The 26,848-nt window shown below is 39.5% G+C and overlaps 1 protein-coding gene across 3 annotated transcripts in view; it reads left to right on the forward strand.

Moving 5' to 3' along the window:
- The first annotated feature begins 965 nt into the window (after positions 1-965).
- Positions 966-26,848, forward strand: part of TMBIM7 (protein lifeguard 1) — a 42,102-nt gene continuing 16,219 nt past the window's right edge. For 2 of the 3 annotated variants that reach the window (XM_060195702.1, XM_060195704.1), the window contains exons 1-5: positions 978-1,281; positions 5,512-5,771; positions 20,112-20,190; positions 20,922-20,975; positions 21,735-21,825. In XM_060195702.1, the coding sequence (XP_060051685.1) occupies positions 1,280-1,281; positions 5,512-5,771; positions 20,112-20,190; positions 20,922-20,975; positions 21,735-21,825 (486 nt within the window). In that variant the 5' untranslated portion in view covers positions 978-1,279. Of the gene's footprint in view, positions 1,282-5,511; positions 5,772-20,111; positions 20,191-20,921; positions 20,976-21,734; positions 21,826-26,848 lie in introns of all 3 variants that reach the window. The other variant, XM_060195703.1, reaches the window with a different exon arrangement.

The raw sequence follows: 26,848 nt of genomic DNA on the forward strand, positions 1-26,848 counted from the left end.
CATTCTTGTGCATTGTAATATGTGTGCTCAGCCAGGTGCACCACCACTCAAGCCTGTTCCTTTCTCTCTCCCTCTCCCTCTCCTCCTTTTTCTCTTTCCTTGCCACCAGGGTTATTGTTGGATATCATGCTTCATGACAAATCCCTGCTCCTGGTGCCTATTACATTTTTTCTTTTTTGGATACAGGTAGAGAGAAATACAGAAGGAAGAGGGATATAGGGAGGGAGAGACAGAGGGAGAGAGAGAGGAGAGAGAGAGAGAGAGAGAATTCTGCTTCATTGCTTGTGAAGCTTCCCCCATGCAGATGAAGACTATGGATTTGAACCTGGATTCTTTCACATGGTAACCAGTTGTACCACCACCAGCCCCCCACCCAATTATGTTCCTTTTATTTCCACACATCTGGCCCATATTATGTAGGCCTCAATTAGTTTAAAGAGTGGGTTAATCTATCTGTCAGCCTTTTCTCACTAAAAGTCTCCAGGACAAGTCACTTCTTCCATTTTCCACCTCACTGTCCCCACCTCATTATCATCTAACCTCTCTCCAAACAGCCTCAATCAGGCTCTCTCTGAATTCACTGGCCAGCTACCTGGGGGCAGGCATCCCCCTATGGCTTGGGGAGGGAGCGGACCCTGACATTATCATCATTCATCAGAAAAACCAATACCACCCATTTTATTGTAAACAAGTCTTACTTAGTTGAAACGATTGTATTCTTCCTGGGAGAAGGTGATGATATGGTGGGGAGGACACCAGAGCCTCTTGCTAAGTCTCCAGGACACACTCCCTGATGTGGAGTTGGTTTTGAAGATTCAGGTGCAGGTTCCCTAAGGCATGGAGAGTATTGGCCACGGCTGTTAGGCAACTATGTGTTTCAGCAGATGGACTTGACCTCAACCCCACACTCCAACTGCCACTATCCACCCCCAACTGTCACTCAGAACTTTGCTTCTCTATCCTGGTGTCTGCCTACCTGCCTGCTCTTGGATGACGGTTGGTTTAAGAGCTGGGAAAGCTTTTGGAGGACAAGGTGAAAGCCTCGTTTTGTGAGTCAGGCACTAGCCAAATGTAGCATCCTGAGGGAAACTCAGTCACCTTTGCCTTTTTGCTTTTGAGTGCTTTGAAAATTTTGCTGCCTCTCCCCCTTCTAGTTTATAGGACAGTGAGGAAGAAACCAACCTCGTTATCAGAGTATCTTTTCATCTGTGTGTGAACAAACAGTGCTTCCCTCAGAGGATCTCTGGGCTGTGTCAAAAAGAAGTTATTTCTCACCAAAATGTAAATATTATTTAAACTTATATAAATAATAAATTCCCACTGTAAAGATGTACACAGTTCATAGGGTATTCTTTAATTCCATGAATCAGAGATAACCGTATTAACAGTGGATTGTGAATTTTTTTAAATGAGTGTGTGTATGCGTGTAAAGTATTAACGTGATTCTACTTTTATTCTCTAACTTGATTTTTAAATCCAAAAGTATGCAAGAGTGAACTTACCACATCAGTCCATAAGTAGTTGCCTTTTCTTGCTAAAATAAATTTAACCATTCTTCTTGATACTGGATACTAAGCTTGTTTAAATTTTTTTGCAGATACAAATAATGAATGAGGTAATAAACTTCCTTATATATTATTGTCCATTGTTTACTTTTATTTTTGAAACAAACGTCTTGAGTCTGTGTGATATCGCCATTCCAGGCCACTTTTTCAGTCAGAGTCACAGGGATAAAGAGACAGATAGAAACCACAGCACTGGTGTCTCTGGTGGCTTTTCCAGGGCCATTACACCCCCTTTGTGGTACAAAGGCTAAAATCTGGGAAGAATCTATGGCAAAGCAGGCTTCCCACCCACTAAGATATCTCTCTCAGATTCTGTGTATTTTTATGGGGATACATTTCTCAAAGTGTGGCTGTTGGTTCTGAATTAAAACATATTTTGAATGTTGATAGATGCCTAATTATTCACATGCAAAAAAACCTTACACATTTATTAGCACATGTGCAGTCATTTCAAGTTTGACTTAGGCAATGGACATAGTAGCCACATTGCTTAGGGTATATTGTAGTTTTAGAGATTATGAAAATATTTTCATCTCTCTTAAAATCAGGAGAAAAATGAATATAGTAATAATGTTATAACACCCAACAAATCTAGCTGGATCACATTGTATACTAATGTAGCTATAAAATAGAATTTTGTATCTTTTTTTTAAAAGATTTTATTTATTTACTCATGAGAAAGATAGGAGGAGAGAGAAAGAATCAGATATCACCCTGGTACATATGCTGCCAGGGATTGAACTCAGGACCTCATGTTTGAGAGTCCAATGCTTTATCTGCTGTGCTACCTCCCAGACCATGACTTTTGTATTTCTTTTTGGAGAGAAGCCTATAAAGGCAAATATGGGAGTATCCCCATGATTTATAAGGTGACCATGGGCTATTCATATCCCATGCACTTACAAGTCTAGAATTATCATTTTTGGCTTGGCCATTCTCTTACTTGCGATTCTTTGATCATTTGTACTTTATCTCCTAAGTTTATTATATAAATTTACTTTATAAATTGTCATTTATATTATTTTTAAATGTTTTTAAAGTGTCATTTACTTATTTAATTTTTAATAGAGACAGAGAAATTCAGAGGGAAGGGGGAGATAGGGAGAGAGAAATGGAAATACCTGCAACACTGCTTTACCACTTGTGAAGTTTCCTGCCCTGCAAGTGGGGTCCAGGGGCTTGAACTTTGGTTCTTGTGCACTGTAATATGTGTATGCTCCTAGGTGTATCACTGCCTGGCCTGTCCAATTTATATTCTATGTTTCTATTGAGTTGTCTCATTTTCTCCTTATTAAAATCTCTTAAATATATAGTAAATAATGCAAAATTTGCATTTACCATTTGCATTCCAAATTCTTTCCTTCCTTCCTCCCTTTCTTTCTCTCTTTCTTTCTGTCTTTCTTTCTTTCTTTCTTTTAAAGTCAACCTCTCTGTCTTAGAGCATTTAGCTCAGGGCTATTTGTGCCATTATTGGTTAATCTTCAGTTTTTCCAAACCTTTGCCATCTTAGTGGTCTCCTCAGACTCCTCCATGGATTTCTTTGTGAAACAAGAGGCCACAGCAGATGTTTGTCTATCTTCATGTCTCCCATGAGACAAATGCGGACATTTGTCTTTGCTGCTTGGGGTTAGTTTAATACTAGTTTTCTTTCTTAATTAAAATTAATTAATTAATTTTTAATGAGAGGTACAGAGAGAAAGACAGAACAAGAAAGACCAGAATACTGCTCAGCTCTAGCACGAAAATTTTTTGTATAATTATCATATTGTCTCCCACTGAGTCCCTAATAATGGATTTCTAGGAACTGTGTTCTGCTGCACAGCATTGTGACCAAGCCTATCACAAACTATTGTTGCTTGCTTTGGCTCAGTGTTATCTTTCAGATTGCCTAGCTCCCTTATTGTAAAATCATTAGTGCTTCTCCATTGTTGCTGTAACAATTGCTGTTCAATGTCTTGTATATTTATTATCTTTAATTTAAATTTTATAGAGAAGGAGAGAGAAAGAGAGAGTAGTGAAAGAGATCACAGCACCAAAGCTTCCTCCAATGCTGTGAGGGCCCACCTCAAACTTTGGTTGTGTACATGGCAAAGCAAGGCATTATGCTAGTCTGTAAAGTTATTATCTTGCAGTTCTGGAAATCAGAAGTCTCAAATAGTTGCACCAGATTATAATCAAGCTGCCAGCCAAGCTGCATCATCCTTTGTGGAAGTTCTAGGGGAGAATCCATTTATTTGCCTTTTTTTTTTTACAACTAGAGATCACTTGGCTCTTCCTCCAGCTTTATAAATGGCGGTAGTGGAGGGTTGGTGGTGGTGCATCCAGTAAAGTGCACATGTTACCATATGCAAAGACCCACACTCAAGCTCCAAGTCCCACCTCCAAGTCCCCACCTGCAGGGGAGAAACATCATAAGCAGTGGAGCAGTGTTGCAACTCTCTCAATCTCTCTCTCTCTCTCTCTCCCTCTCCTCCTCTCCCCCCCACACCTCCATTTCTTATACTCTTATTTTAGAAAGGCCACTGGGAATGATGGTGGTGTTGTGCAGGTGGTGTTGTTTGTTAATCCCAGTGACAACCCTGGTGGCAAAGACAAAACAACAACAACAATCTCCAGTAGCTATGTCTCTCTGCTTCTATTGTCACTTCTTCTCTGACATTGATCTTCCTGTGCCACTCTTGTATGGTCATTAAGGACCCACACAGGTAATCCAGAATTAATCTCTTTACCTCAGTAGTCCTTAACTTAATCACATCTGCAAGGTTTCTTTTGCTGTGCAAGGTAGCAGGGATGAGAATGTATATATTACTGGGGAACTGTTATATTCTGCCCACCATAGCCATGACCCTTAGATGAACTTGGCTTGCTAGTCTCTGTGACTTTGCCCAGTACCACTGTTTAACCTCACTCCTCCTCTTCCTCTTCCTCCTCCTCCTCTTTCTTCTTTTTTCTCAGAGTACTACTCAATTCTGGCTTATGGTGGAGCCAGGGATTGAACCCAGGACCTCTGATGCTTCTGGAAGTCTTATGCTAATGTTGGTGCTTTCTCCTCAGTTCCTACTGTCTCCTTTGAACTCCCTATTATGCTTATGGAAACTTGCAGTTTTAGGAACCTGTTTTCTCTGTTTCCTTCAGTCTTTGTCTAGCATGATTTCTCAGCCTGAGAGGAAACCTTACCCTACTTCTTACTTGATGAATGCCAATTTTAGCTTCCAACTTTGGCTTTCACTTAAGTTCTTCGGAAGATTTTTACAACTTCTACTCCATGTATCACCCTTCAATCTTCATTAGAAGCTCATCTACCATTGTCTCTGGGTCTTCTTACTTAGCTTTTCATATTATTGTTGTTTATGTTTTCCTCAGCTGAAAATCTGGCTTAGTGAGTAGAGCACAGAACTTGAGTGTGTGAGGCTCTGGGTTTAATTCCCAAGCATGACATATATCAGAGTGGTGCTCTGGACTCTCACATAAGTAAATAAATAAATAAATGAACTCCTGAAGAGCAGAGTGACCAGGGAAACTATACACTTGGCGTATAAGAGGGAACTTAGACTTGCTGATGAATAAATTTATTATTAAAATGTGAATTTCATAACACAGATTATTTTACATATACTAGGCCACATCTTATAAGTATTTGTTTTGGTCTGGCAAAATATCTCACTTGAATAGTGTGTTGCTTTAAGTCCAGTTCCCACAGAATTGAAGGAAGTTTCAGTGCTGTGATCATTTTGATTCTCTCTCTTCTGTCTTTATTTAAAAACCAGTATTTGTTTTTAAAAATATATTTGTTTATCAATCCACAAATATTGACTAACCACTGATTTGGCAAATATTGAACAAAGGGAGTTAAAATTAAGGGAAAAAGATCATTTGAATGTTATAAGGATGGTAAGGTTGTAGTGGTTTGATCATGAGGATGTGAATGATAGTTTTCCCATTCCAGGAAAATAGAGTTGGAGATCAGTGAACCAATAGATTTTGGTTCTGGAGATCATCAGTATCTCGTTCGGAAAGCAGGAGATGATAGCTCCAAACCTAATAAGCCCTACAAAGCCTCAGCCTCAGCTGTGCCAAAACAATCTAGTGCAAAACCACGGCCAAAGACTGGGGAGCCAGCCAATTCGTATGTGGTGGAAATTTCAGAAGAGACCAATACAGAAAACAACTCTGTTGATCCATTCTCAGACACAGCTATTCGCAGAGGTAAGAACAAAGATGTTAACTTCTTGGAAAAGCAAAACAAATGAGTTTTTAAAATGTTTCTGCAGAATGATTTGTAAGAAACAACTGATTAAAAAATAAACAAACATTGTAGCAGTGATCACTTACAAGACTATGTTTTAGGGAGTAGGATATCAAGTCTTTTCCTGGCAGGTGTTCTTACATTACACTGACCACCAAAATGCTATTCTACTCACCACAGTCTTGGTGGTTAATAAGCTTGGCTTGCCAGCTTCAGAGATCTGGCTCCACTACCATTCTGGCTAGCCTCATTCTACTCTCCCCTTCAAACTCCCTGCTCTGGTCAAATCCTTCCACCAAAGTCTTTTGCCAACACCCCCCTCCTCTCCATACACACATACACTGTGGTCTCCTTTGTTCTTTGGTTAATGTAAGGGTTTGTTTTCACTTTACTTTGTTCCCTCCTTTTCAGCCTCTCTCTCTTCCTCTTTTCTTCTCTTCTCTCTTCTTTTTCCTCCCTTCCTCCTTTTTTTCTTTCTTTCCTTTCTTTCTCACATATAACTGAGATCATCTGGTATTTTGTCCTTCATCTTCTGAGTTAATTTGCTTAGCATGACCCCCCTCCAATTCCATGTTGCAGCAAAAGGTAAGATTTAATCTTTTCTTCATAGTTGGTAATATTTCATATGCCACTTCCTTCTTTACTCATCTGTCTTTGGACATATGGGCTTATTCCAAATATTGATTATTGTAAATAGTGCTGCAGTTAACATAACTGCATCTTTTCAGGTAAGTGATTTTTTTTTTATTGCCACCAGAGTTATTGCTAGAACTTGGTGCCTGCACAATGAATCCACTGTCTTAGCAGCCATTTTCTTTTTCCTTTTCTTTTTTTGTTATAAGATAGAACAGAGAACAATTGAGAGGAAAGGAGGAGATAGAGAAGGAGAGAGAAAGACATCTGTAGCTCTGCCTTACTGCTCTTGAAATTTCTCCTCTGTAAGTGAAGACTAGGGGCTCAAGCTTTCTCCTTGCACATCAGATAAGTGACTTTTTTTTAAAAAAAAGATTCATTTCTTTTCATGAAAGAGATGGAAAGAATAAAGAGATACCAGAGCACGACTGAGTTTTAACATATGGTATTTTCTCAGGATCAAGTCTGGAGTCTCTGGGACCTCAGGCATGTAAACCCAGCACTCTAATGTTGCACTATCTCTCTGGCCTCCTCTAAGTTTGTCTATATTCACAAGATTGACACCTAGGAGTGGAATTGCTTAATCATATGATAGTTCTATTTTCTCTCATTCTTTTTCCCCTCTCAATCCACTGCTTCTGGTGGCCATTCCCCCCAGCCCCATTTTATTGGATAGGACAAAGATTGAGAGTGGAGAGGGAGATAGAAAGGGAGACAGAAAGACAGACACTTGCAGACCTGCTTCACCACTTGTGAAGCATCCTTCTGTAGGTGGGGAGCAGGGGCTCAAACCTGGATCCTTGCATTGGTCTTTGTGCTTACCACTATGTGTGTTTAACCAGGTGCACTGTTGCCTGGCCCCCTCTATTTTAAATTTTCTGAGGACCCTCTATACCTTAGGGGCTAAGCCAATTTACATTCCTACTAATAGTATACAAACATTGTTCTATGTTTTCCATACCCTCTCTAGCATTTTTTCCTCTTCGATTTATTATTTTTTTCAGATCTGGGGCCTTGTGCTTCACTGAGGTATGTATAATTTCATTGGTCTGGGCCCCTTTTTCTTTCTTTTTGTCTTTTTTTTTTTTGTACACTGGAACTTTACACTTGTGTGATCCCTTTGCTCCCCCAAAATGTCTTGTATTTCAAAATGTAATATAGAGACAGAGAAGGAGATATGACATGGCACCTGTTAAGCATGGTGCCCCATGTGGTGCCAGAGGCTCGAACCTGAGCCCTCATGTATGGTCAGTTCTACCCTCTTCCACACTCTTATGGCACATGACACAGGATTTTGTATATCGATTTCATAACCTACCACTTTTGTGTATTGGTTGATTGTCTCTAGTAATTTTAATGTAATGTCTAGGGTGATCTGTATATTAATTGGTACTCATTATTTATTATCACTAATACATATAATGAAGAGCTAAGCAATAACGTTCCCTAACAAAATTGACCACATCCTAACCCCCAGGACCTATGAATATATAACCTCATATGACAAAAAGGACTTTGAAGAAATGAGTAAGTTGAGTTGGGTAGAAGTGTATTCTAGATTATTTAGCTTGGTTCAATGCAATGACAAGAATGCTCTTAAGATATAGATAGAAAAGATACAGGGTCAGAAAGATTTAAGAAAGGGCCAGGTGGTGGTGCTCCTGGTTGAGCACACATGTTACAATTGCACAAGGACCCGGGTTCAAACCCCCAGTCCCCCTTGCAGAGCTTCACAACTGATGAAAAAGGGCTGCAGGTGTCTCTCTGTCTCTCTTCTTCTCTCCTTTCTTCTCTATTTCTGGCTATCTCTATTAAATAAGCAAATAAAAATAATAAAAAAGAGAGATATAAGAATAGAGAAAAACATGGAAGATGCTATATTACTGGCTTTGAAGATGAATGGGCCACCAACTAAGTAATACAAATCATAGCAGCTATAAAAGGCAAGGAAATGGATTCTCCCGTGGTTTTCTGAATAAACAAAGCCCTGCCAACATCTTCTTTTGTCTTTTTTTTTTTTTTCCAAGTGAGTTCAGGTCAAATTTATAGCCTTCAGAATTATGTTAGTGAAAAAAATGAATGAAAAAATGATATGGGAATGGCAGTATTGTACATTGTGAGGCCTTAGCATAACACACATACACACACTTTAGGGAAGAGGAATATAGATAAATTGGTGATCAAAGAAGTCTTTGTTGAGGAAAATTTTAAACAGAGACTTAAACAGTATGGAAGCAGCCATACTTATTGGACTGTATGACTGAGCACTTGGAGACCAAACATAATTTTTTAAAAATATTTTTATTTATTACTGGATAAAGAGAGAGAAATTGAGAGAAGAGGAGGTGATAGAGGGAGGGAAGTAAGGAAGGAGGAAGGGAGAGAGGGAGAGAGGGAGAGAGGGAGAGAGGAAGAGAGAGAGAGAGAGAGACCGACCTGTAGTACTGCTTTACCACTCATGAAGTTTCACCCTGTAGGTGGGGACCAGGGGTTTGAACATGGGTTCTTGCACACTGTAATGTGTACAATTAACTAACCTGATGTGCTACCACCTGACCCCCCACAAACATAATTTTTTAAACATAATTTTTTGATGCACAGAGTCTGGCACTGATACAGCTTTTGTTGTACACATCAATTTATGTATTTGAGATATTATAAATAAGTATTTCCTGTCTACTAAGTTTGGGACACCAAAAGAAAAAATCGTGCTGCCGTTTGCAATAGCTCACCATCTATTTGAAAAGACTATATAGAAACAAAGTGATTGAAGTGGCAATATATCAAATGGCATCATGTGTATTGTTGTATTATGTTACATAAAATCATTCATATAGGGGACTGGTGGTAGACAGCAGGTTAAGCACACATGATGTGAAGCACAGGGAAGAGCATAAGGATCCCTTTTTCCAGCCCCCAGCTCCCCACCTGCAAGGGAGATTGCTTCACTGGCGATGAAGCAGGTCTGCAGGTGTCTATCTTTCTCTCCCTCCCTCTGTCTTCCCCTCCTCTCTTGATTTCTCTCTGTTCTATCCAATAACAACAGCAATGGCAACAAAAACAACAACAAGGGCAACAACAAGGACAACAAAATGGGAAAAATGGCCTCCAGGAGCAGTGGATTCATGGTGCAGGCACCGCGCCCGAGGGATAACCCTGAAGGCAAAAAGAAAAAAAATTCATATAAATGGAATTAAAACAGAACATATTATAATACTACAACAAGGATGACTTTATTAAGAAGTTGAAATGCCAACATAAATAACAGAGAATATACAGTGTGAAGAATTTACATATATATAATATAAATTATTCACACTGTATATTCTCTGTTATTGTGTATGTTTAAGATTTCCAGTAAGTTGACTTACTGGAAATCTTAAACATACACAAGTCTTAGACAAGAATTTCCTCCCCCAGAGGGATTTTTTTTTTTTTTTAATTTTCCTACTCCAAAGCTCATATTAAAGTTAGTGCTTTAAAAATATTTTCTGTGTTAAGTGCAACTAGGTGTGCCCTGGGTCTTTAAGGGGTGATGCCATAACTCTCTCCACCTCTAGTGCCTATTAGTGCAGCACAGAGCAGCCATAAAAAGGCTACAATAAGTGAAATTTAGCAAAAAACAGTAACAGTGATTGTTAAAAATGGCCAAAATAAACATAAATCAGCCACCTCAGAATGACTTATCAACACAATTCTGTGGTTCACTCAGCCAGCATCTACCTTCCTCCAAATTTCATCCTCAAAAACTTTAAATCACTATGATGGCTTTGAAGAGCTTCTGCTATTCAGTTACCTTCATGGCTGGCTTCCATCATCCTTCAGCAACACCCAAGCCTGCTAACCAGCTAAAATCATCTTTCTTCAGAGTCTAATATCAGCTTAGCATTCTTACCCATTATTCAGCCACAGGATGTCTGATAGCCTTACTATGATAACAGAATCTACATCTTCCTTCATTGGGACTTTCAGTCAACTGACTCTAGTAATTTTTTTTTTTTTGTAGTCCCAATGTTCTCTGTACCCTTGTGAGCCACCGGTAAATCTGCAACTCATTCTCTGTTCTATATTGTCAGGTCTCTCCTTTTTTTTTTTTTTTTTAAGCAAACTGCATTCTATAAAAACTGCATATCACTATTCATACTTTTACCTAAGTTTAACAAGTAATACCCTAAAACAAAGTGACAAACAACAAAGTACAATAATCTCCCTAGGTTGGGATGTGATTCCAAAGCCCTGCCTCTTGGTTTGTCATCATCGATTTTTTGATGGCTCAAGATATTTTCTTTTTTTTTAATTATCTTTATTTTTTATTTGTTGGATAGAAACAGTCAGAAATTGAGAGGGGAAGATAGAGAAGGAGAGAGACAGAGAGACACCTGTAGCCCTGCTTCACCACTCGCAAAACCTTCCCCATGTAGGTGGGGACCGGGGGCTTGAACCTCGGTCCTTATGCACTGAAACATGTGCACTCAACCAGGTGCGCCACTACCCAGCCATGGTTCAAAATATTTTCAGCTCACAGGACTCTCAGAAACACAAAATGATTTCTGAACTAAATCATCATTAAGTACTTCTAGGTAGAAAGGTTAATTGGTAAGGAAATTAGAAAATTGTTGAGTGCCAATAATGCCAACACCCTTGATTTTACAGAAGACAAAGATTCAGACTATAAATCAACATTATATATTTAGAGACTTGGATGAAACATAAACCATAGTTTCTTGCTTAATTGTATATTGCGTCTAAAATAGATCACTTCTTTCTAACCTTATCCTTATCCAGTTTTCTGTGTCCATATTTTCTTTATATTATATTAGGGTCATGATGTATTTCTGTATCTACTTATCCTAGTAAAAATAGAATAGGAAGTACTGGGTTTGTGTCTGGCTGATATGGCATGGCTAGCTGTTTAGTTCTGTTTCTCTGCTTGTGTATTTATTGTGCTGGTTATTGCTTGTCAGCGGGCGGTAGGTACTATTGTGATCTCTAGGCTTCTCTTGTTTGTATGATCCATCGTTGGTGGGATGAGATGGGGTGGGGTGATTGCTTTGGGCTGTCTTGTCAAAAATGCTCTGTTTTTTGTTGTGTCCTTGCCTTAAATTCAAAAGGCTAACACCCCCACCCCCTCGAGTCAAAGACTGAGAGATTTTAAGCTCCTTTCTCTTTTCTTCTGGCACTAACTTGCTGAGCCTAAATTGAAATCACCAGTGTCATGTGTCCCCCCGCCCCCCACCTCTGATTTGGATTTGGCTGTGTTGTTCTTCAACCCACACCCCTTTTTGCCCCAACCCCACGTGAGCACCCAACTGAGGCTGGAGATCTTTCAGCTTTAGATCATAAGTTCAGTTGGGTCTCTTATATTTATTTGTTGTTTTGGGGGGAGAGATGATTCGATCCCAGATATTTCATGGCCATGCCTCAGTATTGGATTTGTATAGAGAACTAAGAAACCATAGTTTCTGCCTACAGAGAAGTAGAGAGGAAAATACAGACAAATACTCCCAGACAGATAAAGAATAGGAAAGCTATCAGGGGAGGGGATGGGATACTGAGTTCTGGTGGTGGGAATTGTGTGGAGCTGTACCCCTCTTATCCTATAGTTTTTGTCAGTGTTTCCTTTTTATAAATAAAAATTAAAATATATCTATATAAAATTAAAAGTTTCAAACCTAAGATTTTTAATGTACTAAAAATTGTGATAATATGAACAACTATTTTGAAAAATATTTTTGGCAGGGGTAGATAGTATAATGGTTATGCAAAGAAACTCTTATCCCTGAGACTGCAAAGACCCAGGTTCAGTCCCCACACCACCATATGCCAGAGCTGAGCAGTGCTCTGGTAAAAAAAAAAATCCTCAGCCACCCAGTAAAAATATATATATTGGACTTCTAAAAATTTTAAAAGGGTAATACATTTCTATCATGTTATTTACATATAATGAAATTTTTACTTCTTTTCAACTTTGGATCCTTTTCGTTTTTTTTCTCTTGCCTAATTTCTCTGACTAGTCAGAGTCAACAGTTAGTCAACATAGTACTGGATTAAAATATGACCTTTCTTATATTGCAGTAGGTTTCTTCTATTTCAATTTTATTGAATGGCTACTTTTATCATAAATAGATGCTAGATCCTGTCAAAAATACTTTGTCTTCATCTATTGGTATAACTTGATGACTTATTCATTTTATTTATTTATTTATTTATTTATTTATAAAAAGGAAACATTGACAAAAGCATAGGATAAGAGGGGTACAACTCCACACAATTCCCACCACCAGAACTCCATATCCCATCCTCTTCCCTGACAGCTTTCCTATTCTTTATCCCTGTGGGAGTATGGACCCAAGGTATATGTGGGATGCAGAAGGTGGAAGGTCTGGCTTCTGTAATAGCTTTCCCGCTGAACATGAGCACTGACAGGTCGACCTATATTTCCAGCCTTCCTCTCTCTTTCCCTAGTAGGGTGGGGGCTCTGGGGAAGCAAATCTCTAGGACACATTGGTGGGACATTGTCTGTCCAGGGAAATCTGGACAGCATCATGGTAGCACCTGGAACCTGGTGGCTGAAAAAAGAGTTAACATACAAAGCCAAACAAATTGTTGATTAACCATGAACTTAAAGGCTGGAATAGTTCAAATGAAGAGTTGGGGGGGGGCTCCATTTTGTATAGCTAGTAGGCATATTTTAGTTATATTTCAAAGGGCCTATCGCTATACTAGTTTTTTTTTTTCCCTGAGCCTGAAATCTAATATACAGGTGGATCCAAGTTATTGTCTGGGGAAGTGATGTCATGGCTGGAAAAGGAACAGAAAGCTGGATCAGGGAAGATAGTAGCTCCCTAAAATGGGAAATGGGTATAAATATTGTTGACTGTAAACTCCATCGATTTGATTTGGTCTGGGACCCATTCAGCTTAGGAGCCTATGTGACCTCTGCATCCCTATAGATCTGAGCTCACATTTTGTGGTCATGAGTAGGAACATTGCAAGCTGCCCCAATATCGACCCATCTTCTTCAGGTGTAGCATAGAGTATGTTGTCCAGCCTCACTTTGGAGGATGGAACATTCTCTACCATTGTTGATCCAAGTTGAGGGCAAGGTCCTATGGGGGACCCACAAAGGGGTCTATTTTGTTGTTCCTGATAGAGATGACTGGTAACAAGGCAAGAGGGATTTATTTGAGGTCTAGGCCCATCATGTCTGTTTGGGAATCTCAGGACTCCCCGAATAGGGCCCCAACTGATGGGGTGGCCTGACAGTGACTAAAGAGTCATCATTAAAGTATGCCAGTCTCTTGCCCTTATTCAACTTTTTCAGTCCTTGCTTTGATAAGGTTAGCTCTGGAGTGAGTGAGAGAACTGTAACCTACTGGTGAGGAGGTTATCTGAGTCTAATTAGATGCTATTTCATTAGGAATTTTATACTGACTCACTGCAGACTATTGTGTACTTTTGCTTTCAAATATATATTTTATCCTAGTTTATCAATACATGTGAACATATGCTTTGTCTCATGGGACCTGGTCTATATCTAGGTTTTGGGGCTTTGTTAGGAAGTGAACTGCCTGGAATGGAATTAGAGAATACTATGAAAGGAAAGGTCTCACCTGAGTAACGAAGCTGAAGGGTTGACATTCCATGCCTGATGTCTCTGGACACAGTCTGAAGTGAAGCATGCTGTGGTGGCACTTGCTGTGTTGATTAGGTTGAGATTGGCAGATGCAATATCATTTGGTATGACTTGAGAGAAGCATGCAGGAAAGTGAACCCCACCGTAAGGTTCCAGGACTGGGGGAAATATAGGTTCTACAGAGGAAGTGGGAGGTTCCTGCTATCTTAGGGTTCAAGAAGACAGTAGATAGACAGAAGACAGTTATTGCTATAATCATATTATTTGGCAATTGGATTAACTTTGAAAATTTCCTTTGTTAGGATTTGCTGTATAATACACAACATCACCATAATTTATGTCCTTTGATACTATTTGTATGTAGCTGTGCCACTGGTTGTTTCTGTTCTCCCTGGTCTAGGCTTTTGAAAGAGTCAACATATCAAAGACTCAGCCTATGTATTAAAAAGACTCGGTATGTGCTTTAAAAAGTTTGAGACATACGATCAATTTTTCCCCTCTCATATTAATTAAGTAGTGATTTATATGGCTACAAATTAATGGGAGTGTACATAAACACCATTCCCACCACCAAAAGACTGTGTCCCATCCCATCCACCACCCCCAACCCGGGAAGCCAAACATCCTCCCTCACCCTTACCCCATGGGTTGCTTCCAGGTTTTAGCTATTATGAATTGTGCTGCTATGAACATAGGAGTACATACCTCTTTTTAGTTGGGTGTTATGGAGTCCTTGGGGTATAACCCCAGGAGAGGAATTACTGGATCATATGGAAGGTCCGTGTCTAGCCTTCTGAGAGTTTTCCAGACTGCTCTCCACAGAGGCTGGACCAATTTACATTCCCACCAGCAATGCAAGAGGGTTCCTCTGTTCCCACAGCCTCTCCAGCATTTGTTGCTGCTGTCCTTTTTATGTATGCCATTCTTACAGGAGTGAGGTGGTATCTCAATGTTGTTTTAATTTGCATTTCTCTGACAATCAGTGAACTAGAGCAGTTTTTCATATGTTTGTTAGCCTTTTGGATCTCCTCTGAGGTGAATGTTTTGTTCATATCCTCTGCCCATTTTTGGATGGGGTCATTTGCTTTTTTGTTGCTAAGTTTGCTGAGCTCTTTATATATTTTGGTGATTAGTTTCTTGTCTGATGTATGGCATGTAAAGATCTTCTCCCATTCTGTGAGGGGTTTCTTTCTTTGTTTAATAGTTTCTTTGGATGTGCAGAAGCTTTTCAATTTGATGTAGTCCCATTGGTTTGTTTCTGCTTTAGTCTTTCTTGTAATTGGGTTTATTTCATCAAAGATGTCCTTGAGGTGTAGGTGGGAAAGTGTTTTACTAATGTTTTCCTCTAAGTATTTGATTGTTTCTGGTCTAACTTCCAGGTCTCTGATCCATTTGCAGTTGATTTTTGTTTCTGGTGAGATAAAGTGGTTCAATTTCATTCTTCTGCATGTTACAACCCAGTTTTCCCAGCACCATTTATTGAAGAGAGCCTCCTTCTTCCATTTAATGCTTTGGGCCCCCTTATCAAAGATTAGATGTCCATAGGTGTGGGGATTTATTTCTGGGCTTTTAATTCTGTTTCACTGGTCTGTGTGCCTATTTTTGTTCCAGTACCATGCTGTTTTGATGATGATGGCTTTATAATATAGTTTGAGATCTGGGAGTGTGATGCCTCCATTTCTGTTTCTTTTCCTCAAAATGGTTTTGGCAATTCTAGGTGTTTTCAGGTACGGGATGACTTTTTTTTTAGAGATAGAGAGAAATAACAGAACTTCCTTCAGTATGATGGAGGTTGGGCTTGAACTTTGTGTCATGCAAGACAAAGTAAGGGCCCTATTCAAAGGAGCCATCTTGCTAGTCCTTGTATGTCCACTTTTATTCCAAGAAACATTTAATTTTGCTTTCAGTTTTTCCAAGTCATGCTTTATTATTACATGTGATGTAGTTTTCTATAAGTGGTAAGCCCCCAGGTAGTCTAGGACATTCAGAAATTCACAACTAGAGTTATGATAACTATCTAGCCTTGACTATGTAATAGAGGTCTAACTCCTTGCTCTACAAGTACAGTACTTTTGATGAGTTCTATTTTACCACTATGTGTATATTCTTATGGTTTTCTTAGAAAATATGAATAAATTACTGATTATAGAATATTCCTACCTATTTATAGATGGTGCACATCACAGTGTTGGCTTATATTTTAAACTTATATTTTAAACCATTTTCACACTATTTATAATAGTCCAAACATGGAAGTGGACCAGATGTCCAACAACAGAGGAATGGTTAAGAAACTGTGGTATAGGGAGTTGGGTAGTAGCACAGTGGGTTAAGTGCACATGGCGAGAAGTGCAAGTACCGGTAAGGATCCGGGTTCAAGCCCCCGGCTCCCCACCTGCAGGGTAGTTGCTTCACAAGCAGTGAAGCTAGTCTGCAGGTGTCTGTCTTTCTCTCCCCCTCTCTGTCTTCTCCTCCTCTCTCCATTTCTCTGTCCTATCCAACAATGATGACATTAATAACTACAACAATAAAACAACAAGGGCAACAAAAGGAAATAAAAATAATTTTAAGAATTAAAAAAAAATTAAAACAAGAAAGAAACTGTGCTGTAAGCAGAACTTGGACTGGATTTGGTGTATGGCACTAAAATAATGGACTCTGGGGCAGGGGGACATGTTCAAATCCTGCAACATCATGGAGGAGGACCTAGGTGGGAGTTAGATTGCTATATGGAAAACTAAGAAATTTTATATATGCACCAACCACTATTTTACTGTCAACTGTCAACTGTTAATCCCTCCAATAAGGGAAGCGAAAGAAGGAAGGAAAGAAAGAAGGAAGGAAGGAAGGAAGGAAGGAAGGAAGGAAGGAAGGAAAGGAGAAAACTGTAGTATATATGCACAAGAAAATACTATTCATCTGTAAGAAATGATGAAATCCTTTCCTTTACCACATCTTGGTTGGAACTTGAAAGAAACATACTAAATGAAATAAGGCAAAAGGAGAAGGAAGAATACTGGGTGACCTCACTTATATATTGATTTCAAGGATCAAGGAAAGATAGGCAAAGCATAAGGTTGCTTGGACTAGGCATGACCTGTTGCGGTAAGGCCAAGGTCTTCAGGGTATGGGGTGGCTAGGAAAGGGGAGTAATGTGCAGACACCTATCACAGAAATATGAGAAATTATGCCCATGTGGCAGCAACTATCTTGTAAATTATTATTTACTGAGTAAAACAATTAAAGGGTTAAAAATAAAGTGGAATGTAAAATAAATTCTGTTCTCAATAATATCAGTCATTGCAAAAATTATGATGCATTTAATTAAAGTAAAATAATATTCCTCTAGACATTAATTCTGAATGCAGACCTTAGGCTACTCACCCTTACTAACATGATTAGGTATTAGTTCTGTACACACTAAAAAATACATTCAGTTGTAGGTGATAAAATCTTACAAAATTTGTCTAATTTAAGTGAGATTTTTTTTTTTGCTGTTGTTGTAATTCCTTTATTGGGGGATTAATGGTTTACAATCAAGAGTAAAAAATAATTATTTGTACATGTGTAGCATTTCCAAATTTTCCACATAGCAATTCACTAGATCCTCCTCCACCGTCATGTTCCAGGACCTGAACCCTCCCCCCACCTTTTATAATTCTAAAGCAATTTGATTCTTTTTTTTTTTTTTTTACTTTTTCTCCCTTTTGTTGCCCTTGTTTTTTTTAATTGTTGTTGTTGTAGCTACTATTTGTTGTTGTTATTGATGTCATTGTTGTTGGATAGGACAGAGAGACATGGAGAGGGAGGGGAAGACAGGGGGGAGAGAAAGGCAGACACCTGCAGACCTGCTTCACTGCTTGTGAAGCAACTCCCCTGCAGGTGGGGAGCTGGGGGCTTAAACTGGGATCCTTAACTGGTCATTGCACTCTGTGCCATGTGCGCTTAACCTGCTGCGCTACCACCCGATCCCCCACAATTTGATTTTTTTATGGCAAAGTAGGCACATTATTCCGTAGAGCTATTTTGCCAGCCCAGCAGTGTGATTTTTTGCTGTTACTGACAGTACTTCACTGCTCTGTACTGACTTTTACAGATGGAGTGAGAAAGAGCTACAGAAACCGACCACAGTGCTAGAGCTTCCTCCAGTGTGACGGAGGCTGGACTCAAACCTGGGCTCAAAACTGCACACATGGCAAAGCAGTGTACTACTATCCAAGTGAGCTCTTTTGCCAGTGTGGCAGCTTGCTCTGCCAACAAAAACTGTTGACTTTCTAAGAGATGTGTGACCTTGAGGACCCATGACCTTGGGGAAATCCTTGGTCCAGTAGAGAGGCAAGCGAACTACTTTCCTCACAGGACAGACACTGTGGGAGCCTCTCCTCTCAAGTTGCTCCTGCTATGCACCACATAACCCTTGAAAGCTCTCCTTTTCTTCACTAAGTCTGGCTCTTTCTCCCCTGCTCATCCTCAACAAACTCACCCTTTACTGGTTGCTCTGTATCCTATGTCTGTCTTACTTCTCTCTCTCTCTCTCTCTCTTTTTTTTTTTTAACCAGAGCACTGGTCAGCTCTGGCTTAAGGTGGTTCAGGGGATTGAACCTGAGACTTTGAAGCCTCAAGCATGAGAGTCTCTTTGCATAACCATTATGCTATCTACCCCTGCCCTCTATATTTATTTATTTATTACTTTTTTTATTGGGGAATTAATGTTTTACATTCAACAGTAGGTACAATGGTTTGTACATGCATAACACTCCCCAGTTTCCCATATAACAATACAACCCCCACTAGGTCCTCTTAATTCTTCTTGGACCTGTATTTTCCCCACCCACCCACCCCAGAGTCTTTTTTTTCTTCCATGAGACACAGAATTTGAAGGTCAGTAATGCAAAGCAAATGTTACAGGTGAGAGTGACCATTCTGCTACTCTAGTTTAAGGTAGACAGTGAATTTTAGACTCCATTGTATCTTCCCTTGACTCTCTACTCCAACCCGTGACTTGAAGTCTTCCAGCTAAGAAAAGGAACCAAAGATAAAGAAAGGTTAAAACTGGTATGCAACTTTGATAACTCCCAAATAATTCTACTTACAACAAGATCAAGGCTGTATAGCGAGGAAGCCACAGAGAACAGAATAGTTCAAGGGAAGGAAATAGCCAAAGGCATAGAAGCTAGAGGGAAAAATGGTGGCAAAGTACCTGAAACTCATGTTCATGCTTAGAGACAAGTGACTTCTTACCAATGATCTCTGCAGCACTGCAGGGGTGTATAGAAGTCCCGGTGAGCTTGGGACATTTGAAACTTTCAGACTTTTTTTTTTTTTTAAGCAGAGTATTGATCAGTTCTGGTTTACGGTGGTGCAGGGGATTGAACCTAGGACTTAGAAGCCTTAGGCATGACAGCCTGTTTGCCTAACAATGCTATCTACCCCTGCCCCACTTTCAGACTTTTAAAAAAAATTCTTTATTGGGGGATTAACAGTTTATAATTGACAGTAAAATACAATAGTTTATACATGAGTCACGTTTCTCAGTTTTCCATATAACAAATAACCCTCCACTAGGCCCTCCTCTGCCATCATGTTCCAAGACCTGAACCCTTCTCCCCACCCCAGAGTCTTACTTTGATGCAATACACCAACTTCGGTCCAAGTTCTGCTTAGTGTTCTTGATTTTCAACTTCTCTTTCAGACTTTTTTTGGCCTATAGAGGATGGAGTGTACACAGTTAGGAATGGAATCCTTTACTTTTGTCTTTAAACTTTGGGGACTTGCATTGATAAAAGCTCACATTTCTGATAAAAGAAAAAAAACTTCCAATGACCTGGACTAAGTATGTTTACAAAATTCTGCAGGGCTACATATATCTGCTGTTATTCCTTGTGTTAGCAATAAATTAGTGTTCATTTTACCATGCTCAAAAACACCAGAAGAAAAAAAATCCTTCTATTAAGTATCAATATTAGGTAATCATATTTGTACTTTTTTACTTTTGAATATTTTCATAAAAATGATGTTTCTACCTCCTCAGCTTTTATTATAAAAGTGTTCCTTATCCTGTCGGCCCAGTTGGTGATCACTGGGATGATTATCAGTATATTTATTTTCTGGTAAGTTTTATTAATGATGCAATTAAAATATCCTGTTGTTCACATTAATTCCTGCTGAATCAACTTGATTTAATTTTCCATTAAAATTATCTACTCTTTTTTTAGTTACTAATAAGATGTAGCATACCTATGTTTTCTTTTTATGAGCTAACCACTCCACCAAAGTGTTGTTAAATTTATTTCAACTTCCTGAATTAAAAAATTTCCTTTTGTTTTTTGAATCTGAACACTTTTTTCCTTCTTTTATTTTCCCTGAGCTATTTCCACAGATCAAACTAGACAAAGGTCTTGGGTGGGGGAAAGGAAGAATGTATTATGGAGGTTAGAAGAAAGAACATGCTGAACTCAGAAATTGTTTCAGGGCCTGTGGTTTGCCTTTGCCTAAACCCACCCAGCAAAAATATCTACTTATAAAACCAATAATGTGAGAAGCTTATGTCTTTTGCTTTATACACATACTAATTTTCTTACTTTTTAAATTTAAAAAACCTCACTAGGACATTTGCACTTATCTACATTTGACTCTAAACGTTTGACTATTTGTCTTTATGAATTTATTTTAAGAAGCAAGATCCAGTTAAGTTTCACTGTTTCTTCCCACTCCTGACATTGCTAGTCATGTGGTATTACATACTTCCTGCTATTTCTTTATTTTCACTTATATATTACATTAGTAAGTAAAATAATCTCCTTACTTACATAAAAATCTATTAATGTATTTTCTTAACCAGGAAGGATTTAAGAGTTTGGGTGCATAACAATCCCTGGTTCACATATACACTCTTGTAAGTATTATTAGAATTAACAAAAAATATTTTTTACTAGCCATTGAGATTATTTGACTAACAAAAGTTAAGTAAACATAAAAATCTTGAAATAATAAAATTATAGAGATTGAAAAATTAATTAGTGGTTTCCTGGACAGGTGTTTGTGTGTATTTGTGTGTGCGCGTGTGTGAAGGGAGGGCACTGAGGAAATCTTTGTTGATATTTTAATGACAGTATAACTCTAAATCTTGATTGTGGTGTTATTTGCCCTAATCTACACATAATCTGTGTTAGAGTTCTGTAGCGTGGTATTACTTTTGTTGTTTTGCTTTATTTTATTTTTCTTATATTTGATAGGATAGAGAAAAATTGCCAGAGAAGAGGGAGGTAGTGAGGGAGAGAGAGAAAGAGACACCTGCAGCACTGCTTCACCACTTGTGAAGCTTCCCCCTGTATGTGAGGACCAGGGGCTTGTAAGTATAAACTATTAAGGGAAACTGAGTGAAAGATATATGGGACCTGTCTTCCCCCTTACAACATACTGTGACTTTACAACTGTTTCAAAATTAAAACAGAAACCATAATTAAAAGAACTTATAACTGCCTATGGATGGCAATGAGAAGAGTTAGCTTTAGAAGTTACAGAAAAGGAAGATGAATGCAATATACATTATTCTTTACTTTATAATATAAAATAATGTTATCATGATCTATATATTTTTTATACCTGTAGTATGACATATAGTAAATAATGCATGATTTTAAATTATCCTCAGACCAGCATTTTTTGTTGTACTTATTCTACTTGCCTGCTGTGGTGATCTCCGTCGTCAGGTGCCTGCAAATTATATCCTCCTGTCATTATTTGTAAGTAAACCTCAGTAGCTCCCATTTTAGCTTACCTCTGGTGTGTGTGTTTATTTCATATTACTAAATTAATTAATTTTATTGTGGAAAATTGTCCTGTGGAATAATAAAGGTAGAAATTATTTGTGAGGGACAGCAGACTAGGGCACTTGAATAAAGCACTTCCAGATTCAAGCCCCAAATCCAGCCCAGCCTCCAACACACTAAGATATATTTCTCTTTGTCACACTGTGGTGTCCATTTTTAAAATTAGTCATTTAATATTGATTTATAAAACTATAAGATATTAAGGGTATAATTCCATGATGTTCCTGCCAGCAGAGTTCTGTGACCTCATTGCCTCCATTGGAAACTGCAGTAGTTCTCCCATGGTCACAGATATGGGTTGACCTGTATCTGTATGTCTGTCTACCTTTCTCTATATCTATATATTTTTGTCAATTATTTCTAAGTTCCTGCCTTTATTTTTTTCTACATTGTTGGCTTTTTATTCACTCATGGCCACAGAATGTGAGATCAGTTCTACAGGGATGCAGAGGTCACATAGGCACCTAAGCTGTATATGGGCCCCAGATCACATCAAATCAGTGAGGCTTACAGTCAACAATATTTATATACCTTTCCCATATTTGGGAGCTACTCTCTTCCCTGATCCAGCTTTCTGGTCCTTTTTCTAGCCATGACATCATCTCACCAGACAATAACTTAGATGCACTTGCATACCAGATATCAGGCTCAGGAAAACAAAAAAAGAAAGAAAAAAAACTAGTATAGTCATGAACCCTTTGGAATATAACTAAAATAGGACTACTAACTATCTGCAAAATGGAGTCCTCCAGATCTTCATCTGCAATATTCTAGCCTTTAGGTTCATGATTAGTCAACAATTTGTTTGGCTCTATATATTAACTCTCTCTTCAGCCACCAGATTCCAGATGCTGATATGATGCCAACTGGACTTCCCTAGACAGATGACCCACCAATGTGTCCTGGAGCCCTGCTTCCCCAGAGCCCCACCCTACTAGGGAAAGAGAGAGACAGGCTGGGAGTATGGATCCACCTGCCAATGCCCATGTTCAGTGGGGAAGCAATTACAGAAGCCAGACCTTTCACCTTCCGCACCCCATTAATGACCTTAGATTCATGCTCCCAGAGGGATAAAGAATAGGAAAGCTATCAGGGGAGGGAATGGGATACGGAATTCTGGTGGTAGAAATTGTGTGGAGTTGTACTCCTCCTATCCTATGGTTTTTGTCAGTGTTCCCCTTTTATAAATAAAATTAAAAAAAAAATAAAGAATAAAAAATATCGGTAAGACCATAGGATAAGTGGGGTACAACTCCACACAGTTCCCACCCCCAGAACTCCATGTCCCATCCCCTCCCTTGAAAGCTTCCCTATTCTTTATCCCTCTGGGAGTATGGACCCAGGATCTTTATGGGGTGCAGAAGGTGGAAGGTCTGGTTTCTGTAATTGCTTCTCTACTGGACATGGGTGTTGGCAGGTTAGTTTATACTCCCAGCCTGTTTCTTTTTCTTTTTCTTTTCCTTTTTTTTTTTTTTTTTGCCTCCAGGGTTATTGTTGGGGCTTGTCACCTGCACTATGAATCCACTGCTCCTAGAGTCCATTTTCCCCCTTTTATTGCCCTTGTTGTTCATCGTTGTTATTGTTGTTATTGCTGGATAGGACAAAGAGAAATCGAGAGAGGAGGGGAAGACAGAGAGGTGGAGAAAAAGACATCTGCAGACCTGCTTCACTGCTTGTGAAGTGATCTCCTACCCCGCAGGTAGGGAGCCAGAGGCTCAAACCCAGATCCTTAGGCCAGTCTTTTTGCTTTGTGCCATGTGCGCTTAACGTGCTATGCTACCACCTGGTCCCCCTACTCCCAGCCTGTTTCTATCTTTCCTTACCTTAGTGGGGCAGGGCTCTGAAGAGGTGGAGCTACAGAGTACGTTGTTGGTGAAGTCTCTGGTCAGGGAAGTCAGACTGGCATCATGGTAGCATCCTACCTTCATTTTTCTTTCTACGTCACACCTACACCAATTACTACTTCCAAGTATCCTTTCTTTTTCTCTCTTCTCTCTGATAAAGAAAACAGTATCTGGCTTCCTCTGATGTTTTCCAGATTCGTTTCCATTTCTGTGATGGTGCAAAAACCAAGATTCCTGGTGACAAATACCTGGTGTAACTGGGATTCATAGAGTATAGGTATTTCCCTATACTTTACCCTTCTGGGAGTATAGACCAAAGTTCTCTTTGGGGTAGAGAAGGTGGAAGTTCTGGCTTCTGTAATTGCTTCTCCACTGGACGTGGGCATTGGCAGTTCAATCCACACCAACACTAGCCTCTTTCAATAGTAATGGAGTCGTAGAAGGTCGAAGAGGCCGGCCGTGTGGTAAACATCCGCAAGACACGATTTGGCGTAGATGGCTCGGCCGTGTTTAGGATGGAGATTATAGCATATTAAATCGAATCCACTGATGGTGAATCGAGCAGCTTCATCGACTGCTATATGTGTTTCTTGTAGGCAGATAACATCTGCCTGATGCTGTATCGCCAGTTGACCAATAAGAACGTGTTTGGCAAAGGACAGCCCCTCAACATTAAGTTGGAGGACTCGAAGAGCAGGACCAACAGCTTGAAAGCTGGCAGGAGCTGCTTGTTGCTGGCTTTGAAAGTGATTGGGATCCATGTGGATTCAGTCGGCTAGGAAGGATCGTCAGTTTCCCCAATGAATGGGTACTCACGGGATGCACCACGGGAAGGTCGATGACCCGAACTGCCCCTGCGGCTACAGACAGACTATGACCCACATAGTCAACGACTGCCACCTCTCCAGATTCAAAGGAGGTCTCGAAACTTTACATCAGGCTCAACCTGACGCTGTTGACTGGCTACGGAAGAAGGGCAAACGCAAGAAGAAGAACTAGCCTCTTTCTTTCTTCTTTTTTCTAATATTTTTATTAGTGATTTAATAATGATTGACAAGATTGTGGTATAAGAAGGGTACAATTCCATACAGTTCCTACCACCAGAGTTCCATACCCCCTCCCCTCCATTGGAAATTTCCCTATTCTTTATCCCTCTGGGAGTGTGGACCCAGGATCATTATGAAGTACAGAAGGTGGGAGGTCTGGCTTCTGTAATTGTTTCTCCACTGGACATGGGCATTGGCAGGTCGATCCATATTCCTAGCCTGATTTTATCTTTCCATAGTGGGGTAAGGCTCTGGGGAGGTGGAGGAGTTCTAGGACACATAGGTGAGGTGGTCGGCCCAGGGAAGTCAGGTTGGCCTCATAGTAGCATCTGCAAGTTGGTGACTGAAAAGCATTAAGATATAAAGAACAAATTGTTTAGTGATCAAGAACTTAAAGGCAAGAATATAGCAGATGAGATTTGGGGTCTCCATTCTGGAAAAGGCTAGTAGGTCTATTTTAGGTATATTCCAAGGGGCCCTTGACTTTACTGATTTTTGCCTGAGCCTGCTAGCTAACATGCAGATGGGCTAAAGGTATTGTCTGGGGAGATGGTGTCAGAGTTGGAAATAGGACTAGAAAGCTCATCAGGGAAGAGAGTAGCTCCCAAATATGGGAAAAGTATATAGATACAATTAACTGTAAACCCCACTGATCTCGCTTTTAAATTTAGTTAACAAATTCATGCAAAAGAAATACTTCCTTATCCTGGAGGCACAAAGAAAGAAAGAAAGAAAGAAAGAAAGAAAGAAAGAAAGAAAGAAAGAAGAAAAAAGAAAGAAAGAAATCTTTCCTTGGGCAGAGGACCCCACCATGTGTCCTGGAGCCCCATCTCCCCAGATCCCTGCCCCAGTAGGAGAAGAGAGAAACAGGCTGGGAATGTGGATCGACCTGCCAGTGCCCATGTTCAGAGGAGAAGCAATTACAGAAGCCAGACCTTCCACCTTCTGCACCCCACAATGATCCTGAGTCCATACTCCCAGAAGGATAAAGAATAGGGAAGCTATCAAAAATAAATAAATAAATAAATAAATAAATAAATAAATAAATAAGAATAGGGAAGCTATCAGGAGAGGGTATTGGGTATGGAGCTCTGAGGGTGGGCATTGTATGAAAATGTCCCCCTCTTATCCTATAGTCTTGTCAATATTTCCATTTTATAAATAAAAAGATAAATATAATTTTATTTTCTTTTGTACTACTCCCTTTATGTGAAGTCTCATTGGGAACAGAAACCATTTCAGTTTAACTCTCTTCATCCTCTCCCTGCCTCCCAACATCTCAGTTCAGGAGGGTTTTGTCAGTGCCAGAGAACTAGGGGCTCCTGGGCTTTGACTGTCCTCATGACTTCAGGGTCTTATTCTCAGTTCACTCACAAGGCTGCCTTTTCTCTGTGGGTCAGTTTTGCTTTGCAGTTTCCTGTACCCTCTTTCTGGCAGTCAGTTCCTTTCTGTGCTGTCCAGAGGGACTCTATGATCTTGCTGGTTCTTAGCAGGTACCTGGAACTCCCCCTAGATTTAAAAAGTCTAAAGAAAACTTGCTTCTATTTTTCCCTCTTCTGACTCAGAGCTTAGTGTCTGGAAGGAGAGAGAATTAAGAGGGAGCACTGAAGAATTATTTCCCTTCTCCAGATGTCTCTTCTAGCTTCCCAGCCAAACCAAACTTCTTGCCTCCAGGAAGGAGGCAACTGAAGCTCACAGTAAATAGTTGGTCCTCTTGTGAAAATTCAGAACAATCTCTGCAGAATTCAGTGTGTCAGCCAATGATTCTTTCTGGTTGAGTTTGTTTCCTCTCAGTCACCTCAGACCACTCTTCCATATGAATGTTTAGGCACCTGTCAGTTTGTTCTTCATCTGGTTCCATTTCAGATTTGTGGTAGCTTATAAAAATATCCATATTGTAACTCTGGGAAAAACCCTATTGGAGGAAATAAAGGAGAAAGAAAATAAAGTCAGTGATTAGTGTACAAGATGTGTTGAGTTCTATACATGTGAGCATGGTGCGACTAGATTTGATTCTGTGCTTTCTGGTAGTCAAAGAAGGCATGA

Source organism: Erinaceus europaeus, chromosome 8 (assembly GCF_950295315.1).
Source record: "Erinaceus europaeus chromosome 8, mEriEur2.1, whole genome shotgun sequence".
In the NCBI taxonomy this organism is placed as follows: domain Eukaryota; kingdom Metazoa; phylum Chordata; class Mammalia; order Eulipotyphla; family Erinaceidae; genus Erinaceus; species Erinaceus europaeus.